This window comes from Mangifera indica, chromosome 7 (genome assembly GCF_011075055.1).
Source record: "Mangifera indica cultivar Alphonso chromosome 7, CATAS_Mindica_2.1, whole genome shotgun sequence".
Taxonomy (NCBI): Eukaryota; Viridiplantae; Streptophyta; class Magnoliopsida; order Sapindales; family Anacardiaceae; genus Mangifera; species Mangifera indica.
The window spans coordinates 17,976,524-17,996,098 of record NC_058143.1 but is presented as its reverse complement, the minus strand read 5'-3'; the positions used below and the strand labels follow the sequence as shown (position 1 = coordinate 17,996,098).

General features: G+C 34.9%; 3 protein-coding genes across 3 annotated transcripts; all 3 read left to right on the top strand.

The window, feature by feature from the left end:
- The first annotated feature begins 1,469 nt into the window (after nucleotides 1–1,469).
- LOC123220554 (deoxyhypusine synthase-like) lies at nucleotides 1,470–5,750 on the top strand. Its single transcript, XM_044642808.1, has 7 exons — nucleotides 1,470–1,814; nucleotides 1,910–2,077; nucleotides 3,161–3,379; nucleotides 3,495–3,581; nucleotides 4,826–4,934; nucleotides 5,012–5,247; nucleotides 5,364–5,750. Exons 1-7 carry the CDS (start codon nucleotides 1,611–1,613, stop codon nucleotides 5,439–5,441), a joined length of 1,101 nt encoding a protein of 366 aa, XP_044498743.1. The 5' UTR covers nucleotides 1,470–1,610; the 3' UTR covers nucleotides 5,442–5,750.
- Nucleotides 5,751–6,187: 437 nt separating this feature from the next.
- On the top strand, nucleotides 6,188–12,167 carry LOC123219900 (G-type lectin S-receptor-like serine/threonine-protein kinase LECRK4). The gene is made up of 5 exons (XM_044641863.1): nucleotides 6,188–7,324; nucleotides 7,419–7,532; nucleotides 8,154–8,695; nucleotides 8,816–8,980; nucleotides 9,812–12,167. Exons 1-5 carry the CDS (start codon nucleotides 6,194–6,196, stop codon nucleotides 12,060–12,062), a joined length of 4,203 nt encoding a protein of 1,400 aa, XP_044497798.1. The 5' UTR covers nucleotides 6,188–6,193; the 3' UTR covers nucleotides 12,063–12,167.
- Nucleotides 12,168–13,011: 844 nt separating this feature from the next.
- Nucleotides 13,012–15,673, top strand: LOC123220197 (G-type lectin S-receptor-like serine/threonine-protein kinase LECRK4). Its single transcript, XM_044642249.1, has one exon. It carries the CDS (start codon nucleotides 13,204–13,206, stop codon nucleotides 15,550–15,552), a length of 2,349 nt encoding a protein of 782 aa, XP_044498184.1. The 5' UTR covers nucleotides 13,012–13,203; the 3' UTR covers nucleotides 15,553–15,673.
- The last annotated feature ends 3,902 nt before the right edge of the window (nucleotides 15,674–19,575 follow it).

The window sequence follows — 19,575 nt, the reverse complement described above, 5'->3', positions numbered from 1 at the left end:
AATATTGATACAAAAGTATTAAAAAGAGATTAAGTTATATTATGTTTTTAACTGCATTTGATTTCATTCAAGGAATTAGAGCTAGAGGTACATATTACTTATACGTATCTTTATATTTTATGAGAAAAATGATGGTATGGTTGGAGTGTTCATAAAAAAAATACATAGTTCATTTTATAATTATCCAAATTAGAAATATTAAATATTAAAAAAAATATTGTAATAATACATCATTCATATAAAATACTTTGGATGTCATCTAAAATAAAAGAAATCAATGATAAAAGTTCATACCTTTATCAGACCTTACAAAACAAATGATCTTCGATATAACGATGATGTATCTATTTATTAATTATTTATTATTTTTTGAGTATCATGTCTATGAGTTTAATTGAAATAAAATTTGACCACATCACAAAACCCTGGATTAATTTTAGTAAAATCTTTACTATTATGGGTTGATGGTATAAGTTTTTGTTAAGTTGTTATAGTTTCAGGTTTAGAATTTAGAGTTAAACTAGGATGGTGAATGAGAATTAAATTATAGAATCGGAGGGCGTTATATTAATATGAAAATTCAGGGGTGATCAGGAAATTCTCTTTTTCATTATAACAATGCACAATGAAACATCAAATGGAAAGATGTGTCTTTGTACATATTTTGAAATAGAAATGGAACTGTTTGAACGATTAGATAGGATAAAAAACCTGAATTTGATCTAATTAGTAAAAAAAAAAATTGTTTTTCTTTAGAAAATTTATTATTAATATTTGAATGGAAGGCTTTAACTATTAATTTGGTCATATATATCATTAAATTAAATTTATTTCTATATTAAAATAATTTAGGTTATATATTTATTGATAAATTATATAATTTTTTTGAATATATTTTTAAAATAATTAACTAGTTTGAATCAAACAATTTGATTGTCGATTGGATTAGATAGCCTCCTTCATCTAAGCAATGTCTCATTATTCAAGAGTTAAAATGTATGTTAACACTATTTATAAAACAATAAAACTATAAATATTCATTTTAAATATATAAATAAATATAAATTATAAAATAATATTTAATTATATAATAATATATATAATATATATTTATTTACGTATTTAAAATAAATTTATATAATATTTTTAATCATAAATTTTAGGTATACCTATAAATAAATATATAATAAATAAATATTATTTTATTATTAAGTTAAAATTATATTATTAAATTACGAAACGACTACCTACTTTTATTATTTAAATATATTTGAATAATAAATAGGTGATATGACAACGCACCGTTTCAAGTGAATCAGCTCAGAATCAAATCTGGATTATTTTTCACAAATAAAAACGTGCAAAATCTTGTCAAGTAGGTCCGTGACCAACTGATTTTATCCATTTTAGTTTTTTAATTGAATTTCGATCATGTATGGTATGGTTCTGCAAATACGTAGCAAGTTAGGCGGTCTTGTATTACTCGCACATTCAAAAAGCTTCGACATTAACGACTGTTAGTATATAAATTGCCACAAATATCTCAGGTTCATCATCTTTCTTCAAGGTCTTGCGTATATTTGCTGTTTGATTTCTGTTTTGTGTTTAAAATGGGATCGAATGGAATCGGACGTCTGGAAGCTGCACGTTTAGCTGTTTTTAAGCCATCAGAAAATCTGGAAGGCAAGAGCGTTAGGATAATGGGTTATGATTTCAACCAGGGAGTGGACTACTCTCAGCTTCTCAAATCCATGGTCTCTACTGGGTTTCAAGCTTCGAATCTTGGAGACGCTTTTGATATAGTTAATCAGATGGTCAGTGGTTTAAGTTAATTAAGTTCAGATATAGTCATTTAATTTGTTGAAAGAGATAAAATTTATAACTGTTGATCATGACCGTGATGTTGCAGCTAGAGTGGAGGCTTTCTGATGAGAGTATAGCAGAAAAGTGCAGTGAGAAAGAGAAGGATGGTGTTTACAGAGAGTCAGTGACATGCAAAATATTTATGGGTTTTACGTCCAATCTTATTTCTTCTGGTGTTAGAGAATCCATTCGGTATCTTGCTCAGCATCGCTTGGTCAGTTCACACTTCACACACACTTTCATATATTGCACCCAAAGCTTGGTCTTTTGTGTCGCTCCTTAATTTTTTTAAATTTAAAATATTTATTCGTTAGATATTAAAACTAATAAAATTAGGTAACATTAAAAATATAATAATTATTTAATTAGTAAAGTAAGAAAAATTATCTTATTATTCTATCTTAATTTTAAAAACTAATAATTTTTCTTATCCTAAGTTTTTTAAATTTAAATTTTTCTTTTTAGAATTTCATTTCATTTCTTCATTTTCTAGTGAGTTTTCTTCAATCTACCTTATACACCTTTTCTCTGTCCTCGCTTTCACCTCCCAACTGAAGACAAATGAAACATGATGGCTATGACCGAAGATGAATCGAAGCATAGGTTGTTTGCTTTGTTGATTTGTTGACCCATGTTTCGATTTGTCTTTGTCTACCATCATTTGTCTTCATTGACTCCTGAGCTATGAAAGTTTATCTTCGTTTGAAGCATTTGTCAAAAAGAAGCATGGGTTGACAAATTGATGAAGTGCACAACCCATGCTTTGATTTTTCTTTGGTTGTGGTCGCCATCTTTGATTTGTCTTCAGCAAGGAGGTGGAAGAAGGTATTAGAGGTCAGTTGGAGAAAGGTAACTAGAGAAGAGAGGAAAGAAATGAAATCCTAGAAGGGGAAAAGTAAGTTTTTAAAACTTAGATCGAAGAAAATTATTAGTTTTTAAAATTAAGGTAGAAAATAAAATAAAATTATATTTTTTAATATAACTAGTTAAATGGTAAATATATTCTTAACACTATTGGCTTTTGTTAACTTTAATAACTAACGGATGAATATTTGAATTTTTAAAACTTAACAAGTGTAAGTTTGACAACGAGCTAAACTTTGGATAGGAATAAGTCATTTTTTAGGTAGAAAAAATGTTATTTATACCAATTAATACAGATAAAGAGGTAATTTTATTCAACAAACCTCAGCTGTGAATGTGGGATTGACTCTTTACATAAAATATTAGACGTTAGTTTGTAGTTTGGGTTTGGCCTCTTCCATGTATGTTAATAATATTAATGAGAAGATTGCAGGTTCACGTAATGGTGACAACAGCTGGTGGCATAGAAGAAGATTTAATAAAATGTCTGGCACCAACATATAAAGGTGATTTTTCTCTGCCTGGAGTTCAGTTGAGGTCAAAAGGACTGAACCGCATCGGCAACTTGTTGGCGCCTAATGATAACTACTGCAAATTCGAAGATTGGATTCAACCAATTTTTGACCAGATGATGAAGGAACAAATTCAAGACGTATTTTTTTTCATTAATTTATTTCATAATTTTAAATTATCATGTGCACACCACTGACGAAGCACCAATTTTTTACTTAAATAAAAACTAAACACTTTTCTTCATGGTTTCTCAGAAAGTAATTTGGACGCCATCCAAGATTATTGCTCGCTTAGGAAAAGAAATCAATGATGAAAGTTCATACCTTTACTGGGCATACAAGGCAAGTCGTCTTCAACTTGGATCCTGTTTTCATCATAACCAGTTGGCCGCCAACCATTCATGTTTTGTCTTCTTAATTGTCTTGACTCTTGAGGGACACCTCAAGCTACTTTTTTAATGATAATTAACATCATGAATAAACATTTTCCCTCCCAAGGTGGACCTAAAAACACAATTTTCACTTTTTGTTAGGATAAATAATACTTTTTTTAAACCCAAAATGAAATTTTATTTTAAAAAATTAATGACATAAAAATAAAATGGTAATTTTGTAATTTATAAATTTTGAAAAAAATTTAAAAAATGGCTTTTTTATTATATCCTAACATTTACAATAATTTAATCCTTAAAAAGGTTTAAAAACTTATAAATTAATATTTGAAATGTGAAGCTATTTTTTGACTTCAATAATTATAATATGATATTTATACAGATAATTTTTTATATTCAATTAGATTCTTTGAGGGTGTAACTGTTATTTTTAAAACTATTGATGTTAGGCAATATTTCAAAATTTTTTAAAGATCCTTGTACTTTTTTGAATTTCCATAACATCCTAAAATTTAAAAAAATATATCAATATTTTCAACAATTATGTTTACCCACTAACATATGATTATACAACAAATACACCCCTATCTATAAAAAGAGAGAAAGAAGGGGTGAAAGTGAAAGAAAAGGAAAGTAAGAGTCATCTAATTAATTTGGATATTTAAAATATTATTTTTAATTTTTGTTAATTTAAAATTATATGATCATTTTAAAAAATAAAACAGCAGAGATAAAAGGGTTGTTTCACTTTATAATATTACTGTTTCATTATCAGTGTTTAATTTATGAAAAATGTTATTTGTTTTTTATTTTGAGGTGAAAAATGTTATTTATATCAATTAGGGGTGGATAAGGGTCTTAAGGTTAAACCTTGGGTGGAAACTGAATTTCACTCTAAACCTTACCCTTTAGATTCAGTAGTATATTGTGAGACTTGTAGCATCTCTATATTGAAAAAATCTAAAAAGTTAGTCAGATGTTTCAATTTACTGAGCAATTCCGAATTTTCACCGCAGAGGGTAATGCATAATATATGATGCAGAAAACAGAACCTGAAAACAGCGTAAGAAATTTACATGGTTGATGGCCACATTTTGTTTATACGCACAGCAAACGATTGTAAAGAGAATGTAACATCCACATATATATGCGAGGATTGTTATAAATTGTTATTGGTTGTGGAATTATTTTCAGAATAACATCCCAGTGTTCTGTCCTGCCATAACTGATGGCTCAATAGGGGATATGTTATACTTTCATTCCTTTCGCAGCCCCCCGGGTTTGGTCATTGACATAATGCGAGGTAGGTGCCTGTTGTATCATCTCAATTGAAGTTAGCATCTGATGTATTGCTACTAAGATTCCTAGCTGAATGAATAGATATCAGAGCCATGAATGATGAAGCTGTCTATGCCAGTCCGAGGAAAACAGGTATGATAATTCTAGGAGGAGGACTGCCTAAACATCACATATGCAACGCAAATATGATGCGCAATGGTGCAGATTTTGCTGTCTACATTAATACTGCACAAGAATTTGATGGGAGTGATTCTGGTGCCCATCCTGACGAGGCTGTATCTTGGGGAAAAATTGGAGCCAACGCTAAAACTGTTAAAGTATGTTCAACTTCTGTTACTAGTAACATACTCCAATTTTCAAATTCTTAAGCAAGTTAATGACATAATGGTAAAGCATAAATATAAGATTCTAAAAGCTAACCCTTCTTTACCAGGTGCACTGTGATGCTACAATTGCTTTCCCTCTGCTGGTTGCAGAAATATTTGCTCAAAGAAAAAACAAATCTGTCTAGTCCAAAAGTGTCAACTCAGCATATTACCCATCTGGAATGATGAAATGGATTGTTCAATTGTGTATGCTAGGGCTATGGAACATTCAAGTCATTGTTTTGAGTCATTTAATTGCTTGAATTGATCTACATCTGGAGATAAATGTTTTAATTCCTTCTGGTGTTTAAGCTGTGACTTTCTAGTTTCTTTATTCTCAAAGTCAATTCATCTCATTATGCCAAGATCTACATTATTACTAAATGGTTTAAAACTGATTTAGTGGATTGTACTTGAAGAACACGAAATATAAGCAATATGGACCTTTTTCGTTCCTTCCATTCTTTCCCTAACATTCTGAGAAATTGTAAATCACTATTGCCAGAGTTGCTGTGATTTGTCCATACTTGGAAGTTGAAACTGTTTTTCTTTAGACTTGATTATTTTGAATTGTTGATGCCGTCAGGATTGTCTGATATAAAATTTCACCTATACTCATGAAAACATGTGCTTTAATCTCAGTAGCTGAATTTAAAAAATGAGACTACTGAAGGCAAAAGCAAGTCAATTATTCTTGCTCTCACAGCAAGAAAAGGATTAAGGAGCAATAGCAGCCTTTAATAATATATATATATAATTAGACACCATGCGGAACATGTTATTCTTTAATGGAGCATTTTGTAAGCTGCCTCTTGTATGTACTATATAATGCTACACAGTTAGTTTTCTGAAAGCAACATCAGGGCTACACTAACGTGGAGTTGGAAAAGAAGAATCCATGAGTATTCCATTTCTGCTTCTAGCTTTTTTTGTTCAACAATGCTTCACTGTGAGCCTTTATCATCCTTTAGACCCTCTCAATTCCACTGAAATCAACCGCATAAAGCTCATAATTCAGAAGTCTAAGCTTGGTGCCCTTCCGAACCTAACCTTCCATTCGGTTGATCTCGAAGAGCCAGACAAAAGATTTGTTATCCAGTGGTTATCTGCCAGGAAACAGGCTAAATTTGATCTTCCTCGTCAATCCAAGGTAGTTGTTCGAGCTGCGGGCGAGACGCATGAACTTGTTGTAGACTTGGGCAGTGACTCAATCAAGTCACACCATATGTACCCAGGTCACGGTTATCCTCCATTAACTTTCAATGAGCTCTTCCAAGCTAGCCAATTGCCTTTGAGTTATCCCATATTCAAGAATGAAATAAAGAAAAGGGGCTTAAATTTGTCCGAAGTTTCCTGCATACCATTTACAGTTGGCTGGTATGGGGAACTTGTTACCAAAAGAGCTCTTAGAGTTCAATGCTTCTACCGAGGGGGATCAGTTAATGTGTTTGCTAGGCCTATTGAGGGAATCAGCATGCTAGTGGATGTCGATGAAATGAAAATTACAGTGTACATTGACAGACGACTTAGAGTTCCTTTGCCCAAAGCTGAAGGTACAGACTTTAGATCTCCAAAGAGGAAGCCTGATTCCATCATATGCAATCTAACCAACGCCAGGCTGACCACAGAAGGCCACAAAGTGAAATGGGGTAATTGGGTTTTTCATTTAAGTTTTGATGCTCGAGCTGGCATAGTCATATCAACAGCTTCTATATTTGATGCCAAATTAAACAAGTTTCGTCGCATACTTTATAGAGGCCATGTATCAGAGACATTTGTTCCATATATGGATCCCACAAGTGAATGGTATTTTAAGACCTTCATGGATATCGGTGAATTCGGATTCGGACGAGCCGCGGACACCCTCCAGCCACTGATCGACTGCCCTGCCAATGCCAAGTATATAACTGGGTATGTAGCTGGAGCAGATGGGCAGGCACAGGAATTCCCAAATGTGATATGCATTTTTGAGAGGTACGATGGGAATGTAGCATGGAGACACACAGAAATAAATGTTCCTGGAAAAGTGGTATGTAGCTTTAATTTTAGCCTCTGCCTTCCACATGTTTTTCTGTACTTGATTTTGAGATTCTGCTGTGATGCTAATTGAATTGGTTATACAGATAAAAAGCGGGGAACCTGAAATAAATTTGGTGGTTCGGATGGTGGCTACTGTTGGAAATTATGACTATGTTCTAGATTGGGAGTTTAAAAATAGTGGCACCATCAAAGTTGGGGTAAGAAAATATTCAGGATTATTGTGTTTCTTCTCTCTGCATACAGTTCTTAAGATACTTTTTAATCTCAGGATCATTGTAAACAGACATGGCAGAGGGTGGGCTGGCCCCCGACCTCAACCAGGGTACCCATTTCTGGCACAGCCTACAGGGGCACGGTCTGTAAAATTGTGAGTTCTGTTAGGTTGCAAGCCATGTGGGTTATGCCAGGTTTTGGGTCAAAGTTTAGGGGGTTGGTACAATACAACCTATTAAAAATATATAATTCTACAAATCAATAGTTAAAAATCTATAAAAATATGATTTGTTAAAAGTTTTTAAAAATACAATCTAAAAGGTTCTGAATCTTGTCATAAATTTTATCATATTAACAAACTAATCTGTTAAGTGTGTCAGTTAGCGGGTCTAAACACAATTCAACTCCTAAGTATAGTAAGTCATATCACAGCGTTCACCCAACATAGTTTACCTCTGTGTCTACTTGTAAGCTTTATATTCTAAAAATTAAGAAAATTGATTTTTTCTTATACAAATACTAATAATATTTTAAAATGTTCAGGTAATTTTAAGATCGCTTTACAATATTCACATACGTGTACTTTGCTCTTGCAATGTTTTCAGGTGCACCTTACTGGCATCTTGGAAATGAAAGCCACGTCATATACTAATAATGACCAAATAATACAAAACGTTTACGGCACGTTGGTGGCTGATAATACCGTTGCCGTTAACCACGACCATTACGTGACCTATTATCTTGACCTTGATATTGATGGTGATGACAATTCCTTCGTCAAATCTAAATTGCAAACGGCACGAGTAACGAACAATGACATCTCTCCGAGAAAAAGTTATTGGACGGTTGTCAGAGAAACCGTCAAAAGAGAAGCCGAGGCTAGGGTTCGGCTGGGTGTAGAGCCAGCGGAGCTGTCAGTTGTTAATACTAACAAGAAAACAATACTTGGGAACCATGTGGGTTACCGGCTGCTTCCCGGACAACCGGTTGCTTCCCTTTTGTCAGATGACGATTATCCGCAGATTAGAGCAGCTTACACCAAGTATCAAATTTGGGTAACGGCCTATAACAAGTCAGAGAGATGGGCTGGCGGATTTTACGCTGATCAGAGCCGAGGAGACGACGGATTAGCCGTCTGGAGCCGCAGGTATTGCATAAGAACATAACTGATGCAAATTTCATTTAAAAAAAAAATAGGTGTTAAACTTTTTAGTTAAGATTTTAACACGCATTTTTTGATAATCATACATTATTGATGTATGTGCAGGAACAGAGAGATTGAAAACAGAGATATAGTGATGTGGCACACAGTTGGGTTCCATCACATTCCATGTCAAGAAGATTTCCCAGTAATGCCAACCATTCATGGTGGATTCGAGCTACGACCCACTAATTTTTTCGAAAGCAATCCATTGCTATGGCAGCCCTCTGAGTGTTCCAAGACATGTTAGTGGTTATCTCAAGTCGAAGTGCAAGAGAGAACATGAATATTCTTTGATTAAGTCCATAATTTCGGCTCTTAAATCCATGTATTTCTTTTGATGGCAACTTTTTTATAGGAAAATTTGGAATTGGCTTCTATTGTGTTGTCTCTGCTTATTCGTAGGAATGTATAATTCCCAGTTGTGCGATTATGTTAAATTTGTTGGGTTAGGGACAGTTCATTTTTGTGAGATTTGAGGTTCTAGAATGAAGATGTAGTTGACATGGCCCAGCCGCCCAGCCAGCCTCTGGGTGTAGTTGAAGTCAGAAGAGTAATTTGATAATGATCTTATTTCGCTGGATTTTTCACATGTTGTAACATCTTTTGAATGATCAAGCCAACACCATCATTTGAATATGTCAAAGCTTTGTCCTCTTCTGATTCTGGACATTGCCATAACGACTAAATGGATGCTAGAATTGAAAATGTCCGTTCTCTTGAGAGTTGGGACGCCAAAGATGACCTCTTTCCATCCACACAGATTGACTATCACTATCTTACTTCCGATTCCACTAATGAGTCCAAGAAGCAGCATTGATTATTCCTGAGGCTCTATTTCTGTCACTTTTTCTTTTTCTAACCCTTCTAGACCGCCATCCTCAAGTTCAAGTAAGGTCACAATTGGAGTGGTTGGAACTAAGCCTGAGCCAATACAAGCCATTGACTTATCGTTGTTACTGTTCTGGCTGCTCCCTCTATCTTTTCGCTAATGGCTGCAACAACAATTCTAGTTTGGTCCCTTTTGTTCGTTCTATCTCCAGGATCTTTTGCTCAAATGAGTAATAGCACAATCAACTTGGGTTTCAGCATTATTGCTGGTACTAATTCTTCATGGCTGTCGTCCTCCGGAGATTTTGCTTTTGGTTTCTATCGTCTTGTTAGCGGTCTGTTTCTTGTTGGAATTTGGTTTGATAAAATTCCAGAAAAAACACTTGTTTGGTCAGCAAATCGTGATGATCCAGCTCAGTTTGGGTCAGCCATTAATCTGACTCTTAATGGCCAACTTGTTCTCCAACATTCAAATGGGACAGCTTTCTTAATCTATAATGGCACGTCTACCTCTTCGGCTTTGATGCAAGACAGTGGCAATTTTGTTTTACGAGATTCTTCCTCCAGAAACATCTGGGAGAGTTTTGATACTCCTACAGACACCATATTATTGGGCCAAAACCCTGTTATGGGGAAAAAGCTGTACTCTAACGCTAATGGGTCAGTTGACTTTTCAGTGGGACGATACAGGTTGGAGCTTCAGCCGGATGGCAATGTTGTTCTGTCTGCTTTCAGATTTGCTGATCCTGGTTACTGGAATACTGGACTCTCAGATGACAAAAATGTCAGTTTGATTTTCAACCAGAGCACAGCTTTACTGTATGTTGTGAAGACGAATACTATTACATTCAGTATGCCAGCAAATGTGCCAACTCCTATTGAAGATTACTACCACCGAGTAACTATCAATGATCGTGGAAATCTCCAACAATTGGTTCATCATAAACGAGATGGCAGTGGGTGGGTCGTTGTGTGGCAGGCCATTAAAGAGCCTTGCACTGTCAAAAACATTTGTGGCGTGTTTGGCTTATGCAGTTCAGATGATAATACAGCATTCATCTGCACATGCTTGCCTGGATATTCACTAATTGATCCAAATATTCCCTCCAAAGGATGCTATCCTAATGTGGTTGTAGATTTTTGTGATGCAAATTCTTCAGCTTCAGGTTTCACTATTGAAAAACTTGATAATGTCGATTTCCCTAATGGAGAATTTGCAGACATGGCCGTAATCACAACAACGGATATAAATAGTTGCAGGAAGGCAGTGATGGATGATTGTTTGTGCACGGCTGCTGTTTGGGTCGGCTCTAGTTGTCTTAAGAAGAGGATGCCCCTAGTGAATGCCATAAGAAGCAATCCTGCTTCCAATAATAGGGTGGCATTCATCAAAGTTCCTGAAATTAATAACCAGGAAAATGAATTTCCATCCCAGGTTGCTCTGCTAGCAAGCCTTTTATCATGTTCAATATTGGCATTAATTTTTGGAAGCATTGCAATTTATCACCACCCTTCTATGCAGACTTACATATCTCCAAAGCCATCTTCAAAGCCATTAGAGATAAATTTGAAGGAGTTCTCATTCCGGGCATTGCGTGAAGCAACAAATGGGTTCAAGAACAAACTTGGCCGAGGAGCATTTAGTACTGTCTACAGTGGGGTTATAACCTTTAACGGTGAAGAGGTTGAAGTTGCTGTGAAAAAACTGGAGAATGTGGTTGATCGGGGTGAGGAGGAGTTTTTGACAGAAGTTCAAGCCATCGGCCGTACTCATCACAAGAATCTCGTTCGACTGTTGGGATTTTGCAATGAGCACAATCATCGACTTCTAGTATATGAACTCATGAAAAATGGAACTCTATCTAGTTTCCTTTTTGGAGAAGAAAAACCCAGTTGGGATTACAGAGTCCAGATTGTGCTTGACATTGCAAGAGGCTTGTTATATTTGCATGAAGGGTGCAACAGTGGAATCATTCACTGTGACATAAAGCCAAAGAATGTTCTTCTTGACAAAAATTATACAGCTAAAATCGCAGATTTTGGCCTAGCAAAGTTGTTGAAGAAAGATCAAAGTTTAACTAACACCAATATGAGGGGAACAATGGGATATATGGCACCAGAATGGCTCAAGAATGCACCAGTTACAGCTAAGGTGGATGTCTACAGCTTTGGAGTCATGTTACTAGAGATAATATTTTGCCGAAGGCACACAGAGTTGCATCGAGTTGATGAAGCTATGCAGGTTGAAGAAATGATTCTTACAGATTGGGTACTATGGCATGTCAGAGCTGGGAATTTAGAGGCAATTGTGAGTCATGATCAAGAAGCTTTGAGAAATTTTAGAAGTTTTGAAAGAATGATTATGGTAGGAATATGGTGCCTGCGTCCTAATCCAGTTAATAGACCACCCATGAAGAAAGTTATGCAGATGTTGGAAGAAACTACTGCAGTCGGTGTTCCACCGGTTGATACACAGTTTTAAGAAATTCACTATGTTCTCTTTTTGGGTTCAATTATACTATATGTATAACTTTAATATGTAATTTTATATATAAATAATAATATATTATTATATAATTAAGTATTATTTTATCTTTAATTTTTAACTGTTTAATTATATAACGATTATTATTATTTGTATATAAAATTATACACATGACATTATTCTTTTAGGTTAAAACTGTTTAGTTCTATATTTTAAATTATGTTTATGTATTGATTGTATTTCAAACAATGGTAGTCAAAATTTATATAAAAAGCAACTGCATTGACAATACTATCTATAATATTTTTGTTAAAATTTTACTTAATTGATATCTTCGATTTAATCTTGAAATATTTATTTTTAACAAAGAAATATGAATTAACTTACAATGCACATAGATGATACATCCCAAGTGAATAGGAGCCTCATGAAGACAGTGTAATCAGGATACAGTATAAAATGTTTACAATTGAAAAGTCATTGGCATTTGTTGTCCATCGATCAGATGTTAGTGGCCTCCTGGTTTATAGATTTTTAGTTGACTGCAACCAACAGCGACAAGATTAGGCTGTTGCGTCTCTTTCTGGTTACACAATCTTTTGTCTAGGACTTTCTCTGTATATACTCATGGCAAGAGCAGTAAATAATTATATATTTATATATATTATTAAATAATTAAATATTATTTTAATTTTAATTAAAATTATTTAATTATAAATGGACATGTTTTTATTGTTTTTCCAATGATACAATAGTATCGAATTTTCAGAAAAATCAGCAAGTCCAAACAGAATTTAGTGGCTGCAATTGACTTTTCTGTAATCCTATCTAAAGTTCGGTAAACCTGAAGAGTAGTCTTGACGTTCCCCGTCCAATACGTAAGATTTACGTTTCAAAAGGTCAGCGAATGGAACCATAAATTCTGTAGGAGTTACTATCAGTCTACCAATCCAAATCCAAGCTCAGTAAATCTTAAGAAAAGTCTTCACGTTTCCTACTAGTACCTTGCACTTTGACTAAATGATCAGCGAAACAAAAAGGCTTTGAATTTGACAATGAGTGATTTAGAGGTTTACGCATCTTCCCTTCTAAGAAAACCTAGGCAGTGAGTCTTTCCTTGCATCCCAGAAAAATTTCTATGGCTGTAAAGACAGTTCTTCCCGGTGTTTTAGCACTAATTCTAAACTTACATGGCCTCTGGGGCCAAACAACTCCAACAGTGGATTTGGGTTCTAGCATCACTGCAGGATCTAATGCTTCCTGGGTGTCATCCTCTGGTGATTTTGCATTTGGGTTTCACCCACTCTCTGCCAGCGGCGCCTACCTTTTAGGAATTTGGTTTGAGAAAATACCAGAGAAAACCCTTGTTTGGGCTGCTAATCGCTACAGTCCAGCAGAAGGTGGATCCAAAGTCGAATTAGCTTCTGATGGCCGACTTCAGCTCACATACTTGAATGGTAGTGTTCAGCGTATTTCTGAAGCTTCTGCAAGAGCCGGTTTCATGCAGGATAATGGTAATTTTGTCTTGAAAGATGCTGTATCAAATGTTGTTTGGAGTAGCTTTGATTTGCCGACAGACACACTCTTGCCGGAACAAGAACTGACCGGCGGCAAAAAGCTCTACTCCAATTCAAATGGAACTGTAAACTATTCACCCGGAAATTTCATGTTGGAAATGCAATCAGACGGTAATTTGGTGCTCTCTGCTTACCATTTTGCAGATCCTGGTTATTGGATCAGTGACACTCAAAATGTCGACGGTGTTCGTTTGATATTCAATCAAAGTGCTTCCATGTACCTTGTCAATGGAACTAATCACAAAATTAGATTTTTAACAAGCAACATGCCAACCCCAGTTGAAGACTACTACCATCGAGCAACTTTAGATGATCAGGGCATTTTCCAACAATTTGTTTACCATAAAACAGAAGGCCGAAATTGGACTAGAATATGGAGGCTTCCAGTTGAGCCCTGCCTTGTGAATACTATTTGCGGCGTATATGGTTTCTGCACTTCACCTGATAATGAAACGGTAACATGTAATTGCTTACCAGGTTACACTCCACTGAATCCTAACATTGTTTCCAAAGGGTGCCGCCCCGAAACTGTGGTGAATTATTGTGCCGAGCCTTCCTTCAGGAATTTCACAGTGGAGGTGATTGATGATGCTGACTTCCCACCAGAGAGTTTTGCAGATTTGGCACGAACAAATGTTGTTGATGTGGAGGAGTGCAAGAAGGCTGTCATGGATGATTGCTACAGCTTGGCTGCCGTTTTATACGGCTCAACTTGTAACAAAAAGAGAATGCCTCTGTTGAATGGGAGGAACAGTACTTCTACTAAAGGAATAAAGGCACTAGTCAAGGTGCCAATGAAGAGAAGCAACCCAGGTATTCAGAAAGGTAACAGAAAGAGCAATTCTCAATCTCGGACTGCTCTTGAGATTGGTCTAATAATCAGTGCTATCACTGCTTTCTTGTGTGGAGCTGCTGCTATCTATTATAATCCTTCAGCTCAACGACTTATCAAAAGGAAGAAAAAGAACTCTATGGATGTCGATATAAACTTCCGAGAATTCACATTCCAAGAATTGCACGAGGCCTCAGATGGGTTTAGTAAGATTTTAGGTAGAGGATCTTCTGGAAAAGTTTACAGTGGAAAGTTGAGCTTAAAGGATGCCCAGATCGAGATTGCAGTGAAAAAGCTGGAGAAAGATATTGACAAAAGCAAGGAAGAATTCATGACTGAGCTCAAGATTATTGGCCGGAGTCATCACAGAAATTTGGTAAGAATGTTGGGATTTTGCAATGAAAAGGATCAATACCTTTTAGTTTATGAGTTAATGCCAAATAGGACTCTCTCCGACTTTCTATTTGGCGAGGGGAAGAGGCCTGGTTGGCTTCGGAGAGCTGAAATGGCCTTTGATATAGCAAGAGGTTTGCTCTATCTGCATGAAGAATGCGAGACACAGATTATTCATTGTGACATCAAGCCACAAAATGTGTTACTTGACATGAACTACACAGCCAAGATTTCAGATTTTGGGCTTTCCAAGCTGTTGAATAAAGACCAAACAAGAACTGACACCAATATGAGAGGAACAATTGGATATATTGCGCCTGAATGGCTAAAAAATGTGCCAGTAACTACCAAAGTGGATATTTTCAGTTTTGGTGTAATGCTGCTGGAGATTATATGTTGCAGAAGGCACATAGAGTTAAATCGTGTCGAGGAAGAAAGCGAAGAGGATGATCTGGTTCTTTCAGATTGGGTTTTAAGTTGTATTGTAAACAAAAAGCTTGAGATGGTAGTGGGGTATGACCCTGAAGTATCGAGTGATTTCAAGAGGTTTGAGAGAATGGCAATGGTGGGATTATGGTGCATTCATCCAGATCCCAATCTGAGACCTTCCATGAAGAAAGTAACACAGATGCTTGAAGGAGAGTTGGAAGTAGCTATTCCACCATTGCTTCGTGATGCAATGTAAACATTGTTGTATTTTGCGGCAGATTGCAACATACTCAATCATCAATCCGCTGATATATTTTTGCTTGTTTTTAGCTATAAACAAAATTTGATCTTTGCATCAAGTTTAGGTTAATTTTTTATCTCAAACATGTATAAATAACTTGCTATGTATGAATAAAATATAAAACAAGAATAGCACTATAAACACATGGCAAAGCAAAGTTTAAGCATCCAGTAATCTAGCAGTTTTATATTGGAGCTCTGTTGGTCTTACATGACCCGTCAAAACACAAACAGAACTTCACTCAAGCAAATGGCCAACAACAGTCTTTCCTTGGTTACACTTCTTGTCTTCATTAGTGAGAAATACACCATTTAGCCAATGAAGATGCAACAATACTTAAAGAGTCCTCCACTTCCAAGAGGTCCAACTCTAGCTCACACAATAGCCAACACTGGGGAAAGACCAAAAGATCTAATGAAAAAATAGTAATCCAGAATCTAGTTTCTGACTTTGTTTTTGCTGAGATAATCACATGTAGCACTGCAAAGGAAGATTGGGTTAAGCTTAAGGAGTATGAGGACTTCTCAACTAAGGTTTCTATTTCTGTTACCCAAAAAATAGAAAAACAAGGATTCTATTTCTGTCAAGTGTTCTAGTTTTGGTGACTGTGCGGTTTGATTAGAAAGACATATTATAGCGTGGTTGCATTGGTTTTGTGCTAGAGTAGACAAATGAAACTAGATAACCGACAACGTGATTGCTTTGGTTTTATATTAGAATAGTAGAGTGAAACTAGATAATTGATAACTAGTTAGGTAATCAAAGCTTTTATATTCTTATAAGTGAAACTAGTTAATCAACAATTAGTTACAGCAAACAAACCTCTTATATTCGTGTAAGTAAAACTAGATATCCAATAACTAGTTACGATAACCAAAACTCTTATATTCATACTAATAAAAGTAGATATAACATCCCTGGTCCAATAATCCGGTTTACTGTCAAGATATTGTTCACTTTGGACACACAGTCCATCATGGGTTTGCTTCTGGGCTTTGTAACCCAAAACACGTCTTAACAGTTAAGGAGCTCACAGGATATTTAACCAGTCAAATTCTCCCACCACTAACCAATGTGGGATACATAGACAGACCCAACATCTCTCCCGTGCTTTGTCGATGTGGGATTCGCCTAAGGGTATCACATACACCCCCCCTTACAGGACTCAGCGTCCTCGCTGAGGTTTGCCCCACCATCGTACAAGAGGACACGCGGAGCTGCTTTAATACCATTTGTAACATCCCTTGGTTCAATAACCCGGCCTACTGTCAAGATATTGTCCACTTTGGACACACAGTCCATCATGAGTTTGCTAATGGGCTTTGCAACTTAAAACACGTCTTAACAGTTAAGGAACTCACAAACTATTTAACCAATCAAATTTTCTCACCTCTAACCAATGTGGGATACATAGACAGACCTAACATCTCTCCCGTGCTTTATCGATGTGAGATTCTCCTAAGGGTATTACAGTAGATAATTGATAATCAATTAAAATAATCAAAACTCTTATATTCATATAAATAAAATTACATAACTGAAAACTAGTTAAGTTAATCAAAACTCTTTGATTCATACGTTATGATGAGTTAATTTGATATATCTAATTTACATTAAAAAATATATGTGACTTTTAAGTAAGTAAAAAACATTTAATATGAATTTTATGTATTATGCTCAGATGTGGAATGTATGGACAGAATCGAGGGATAGAAACTAAAATATTTTTTTATAATATATATATATATTTTTTTTTAACTCAAAATGTCTTTTAGTGATCTGAAAAGCTTGGGGTGATGTTGAGTGGGTGATTTCATAAAAATAATTGAACAGAAACTGTAGATATAATCAGGAAGTTAAATGCAATTAATTTATGAATAATTATATATTAGAAAGTTAACAACAATATTATATGTATCTATTTTAGATATATAAATATATATGTATTAATATGTATCATTACATGATTGAATATTATCTTTAATTTAAAATTATTTAATTATATAATGATATATATAAACAAATGTATATTTATCAAAATAAATAAATAAATATTATATATATATATTAATTTAAAATTATTTAATTATATAATGATATATATAAACAAATGTATATTTATATATTCAAAATAAATAAATAAATAATATATATATATATATATATATATATATATATATATATATATATATATATATATATATATATATATATATATGATTTAAGATCTCTGGTCATGCATTAAACATAGAACATTAAGATACGTCATCCAAGATGGCAGAATTTGAAGGCTGCCGTAACCTTCAAGTTAAGAACGGGGAGCTAAAAGAGGGTCGATCAGATGACTAAATTTATATTTAACCGGCGGTTTTGACACTTACACCCCCAAAAACGTCAATTCATGAACATATGACAGGAGGCGTATTCAATTTTCTCCAATCATCTCATCCAATGTCTACACAAATCAATTCTAAGTCAAATTATGTTTTTGGAATTTGGAAAGCACCTTATAATTAACCCCTGTCACTTTTTTTTTTTTTAAATGATACACGTTTTATTTTCATGTATGGATTGCGACTGCTACCCAATATAATTAAAAAATTACTTATTTAAGTTTGGATCTATTGGTCATAGGTGCTAGAAATGTTACTTGTGTGTTAATTTCTGCTTGCATTTGACATTGAGTTTATTGCTTAGTGGATTGATTGCCTAGTCATTTAAATTTGAACCTTAAGATATACACTACTACTACAAGAGACCTCGCGAGGACAAGAGGGGGAAAAATTGATGGATCAGTCATGTGCAAAGTGATGACTAATTTGGTGCATCGGCATCACCTTCTAGCTAAGATTACATTAATATCAAGGCTTATGATAAATTAATTAAATTTACTGGGCGAAATTTGAGGCATTTCTAGTAAAACAAGTAATTAAATGGAGAGTGGTGAGCATGTTCAATATTGAACTTGCAGGCATTGCCATTGGCCAAAGTGTAAAAAATGGATTTGGGACAGTAGGAGGTAAAACATGAAAGAAACAAACTGAAACTACATTGCTCAAAGCATGCAACTGAGGACTTGAGGGCCATCATAATTGGTTGAATCCTTCATCATCATCACCACACCCAAAGCTCTCTCTGTATAAAAATGATTCATCGCATTCATAGTTGGCCTGCATCTTCATGGATAGAACAATATATATCTTCTGCAGTGACTCCCTTTAGTGCACAGAGAGAGCATTGAAGCACATCATGCTGATGCTTCTATTACCTCACAACTTCAAACATGCCTGTGGCTTCCACTGATCAAATCACATGTTGCCACTTGGAAGCAGAGGCCTGCTATAAATACACATAGCTAGGTTTGTTTTTATTCTTATCATGGTGGGGTTGAAATTGATTTTTCATTTTTTGGGGGGAATTTATTTTTCGCTTTGGGAGAGGATTGATGATGGGTTTGATGGCCATGGTGGTGGTGTTGATGAGTGCGCCTGGCAAAGCACGCCCTTCATCTTTTGGAAGCAAGAGAATATATATGATGATGGTTTCCACTGCACGCTCTCTAATATCACCAACCAAGATTTTGCACACATTCCTGAATGAACTATAATTATAATTTTCCCAAAAAAATAACCAGATTTTTCGCTAATTTAGCTCTCCCCAGTCCCCATTAATCATCATCTTTTATCCTTTTTCCCCTCAGCCAAAATTTAATACATTACGATCATCATTATCCTTTGCATGCTTCTTCTGGGTTTTGTCCATATACTTGTTCTTCACATGCATTATCCTATGTGTCAAAATCCAATTGGGTTTTTAAGGGAATTTCAAACCCTTTATTTTCAACTCTACCAAATTATACAGGCAGATAAATTCACTTCTCTGCACATGCTTACGGCAAAGAGCATCACGTATGTGAAAGGAAGAACAAAACCCATGATATAATATTGTGGATAAAAGGATGGGAATAGAAGACGACAA

What these genes read in the sequence shown, in the direction of transcription:
- LOC123220554 (XM_044642808.1), top strand. Translation starts at nt 1,611, where the DNA reads ATGGGATCGAATGGAATCGGACGTCTGGAAGCTGCACGTTTAGCTGTT. An exon ending in ACCTTTACTGGGCATACAAG is followed by an intron (nt 3,582 to 4,825) that starts GCAAGTCGTCTT and finishes AATTATTTTCAG; the next exon opens with AATAACATCCCAGTGTTCTG. An exon ending in CCAACGCTAAAACTGTTAAA is followed by an intron (nt 5,248 to 5,363) that starts GTATGTTCAACT and finishes CTTCTTTACCAG; the next exon opens with GTGCACTGTGATGCTACAAT.
- LOC123220197 (XM_044642249.1), top strand. Translation starts at nt 13,204, where the DNA reads ATGGCTGTAAAGACAGTTCTTCCCGGTGTTTTAGCACTAATTCTAAAC.
- LOC123219900 (XM_044641863.1), top strand. Translation starts at nt 6,194, where the DNA reads ATGAGTATTCCATTTCTGCTTCTAGCTTTTTTTGTTCAACAATGCTTC. An exon ending in GTGGCACCATCAAAGTTGGG is followed by an intron (nt 7,533 to 8,153) that starts GTAAGAAAATAT and finishes CAATGTTTTCAG; the next exon opens with GTGCACCTTACTGGCATCTT. An exon ending in TTAGCCGTCTGGAGCCGCAG is followed by an intron (nt 8,696 to 8,815) that starts GTATTGCATAAG and finishes ATGTATGTGCAG; the next exon opens with GAACAGAGAGATTGAAAACA.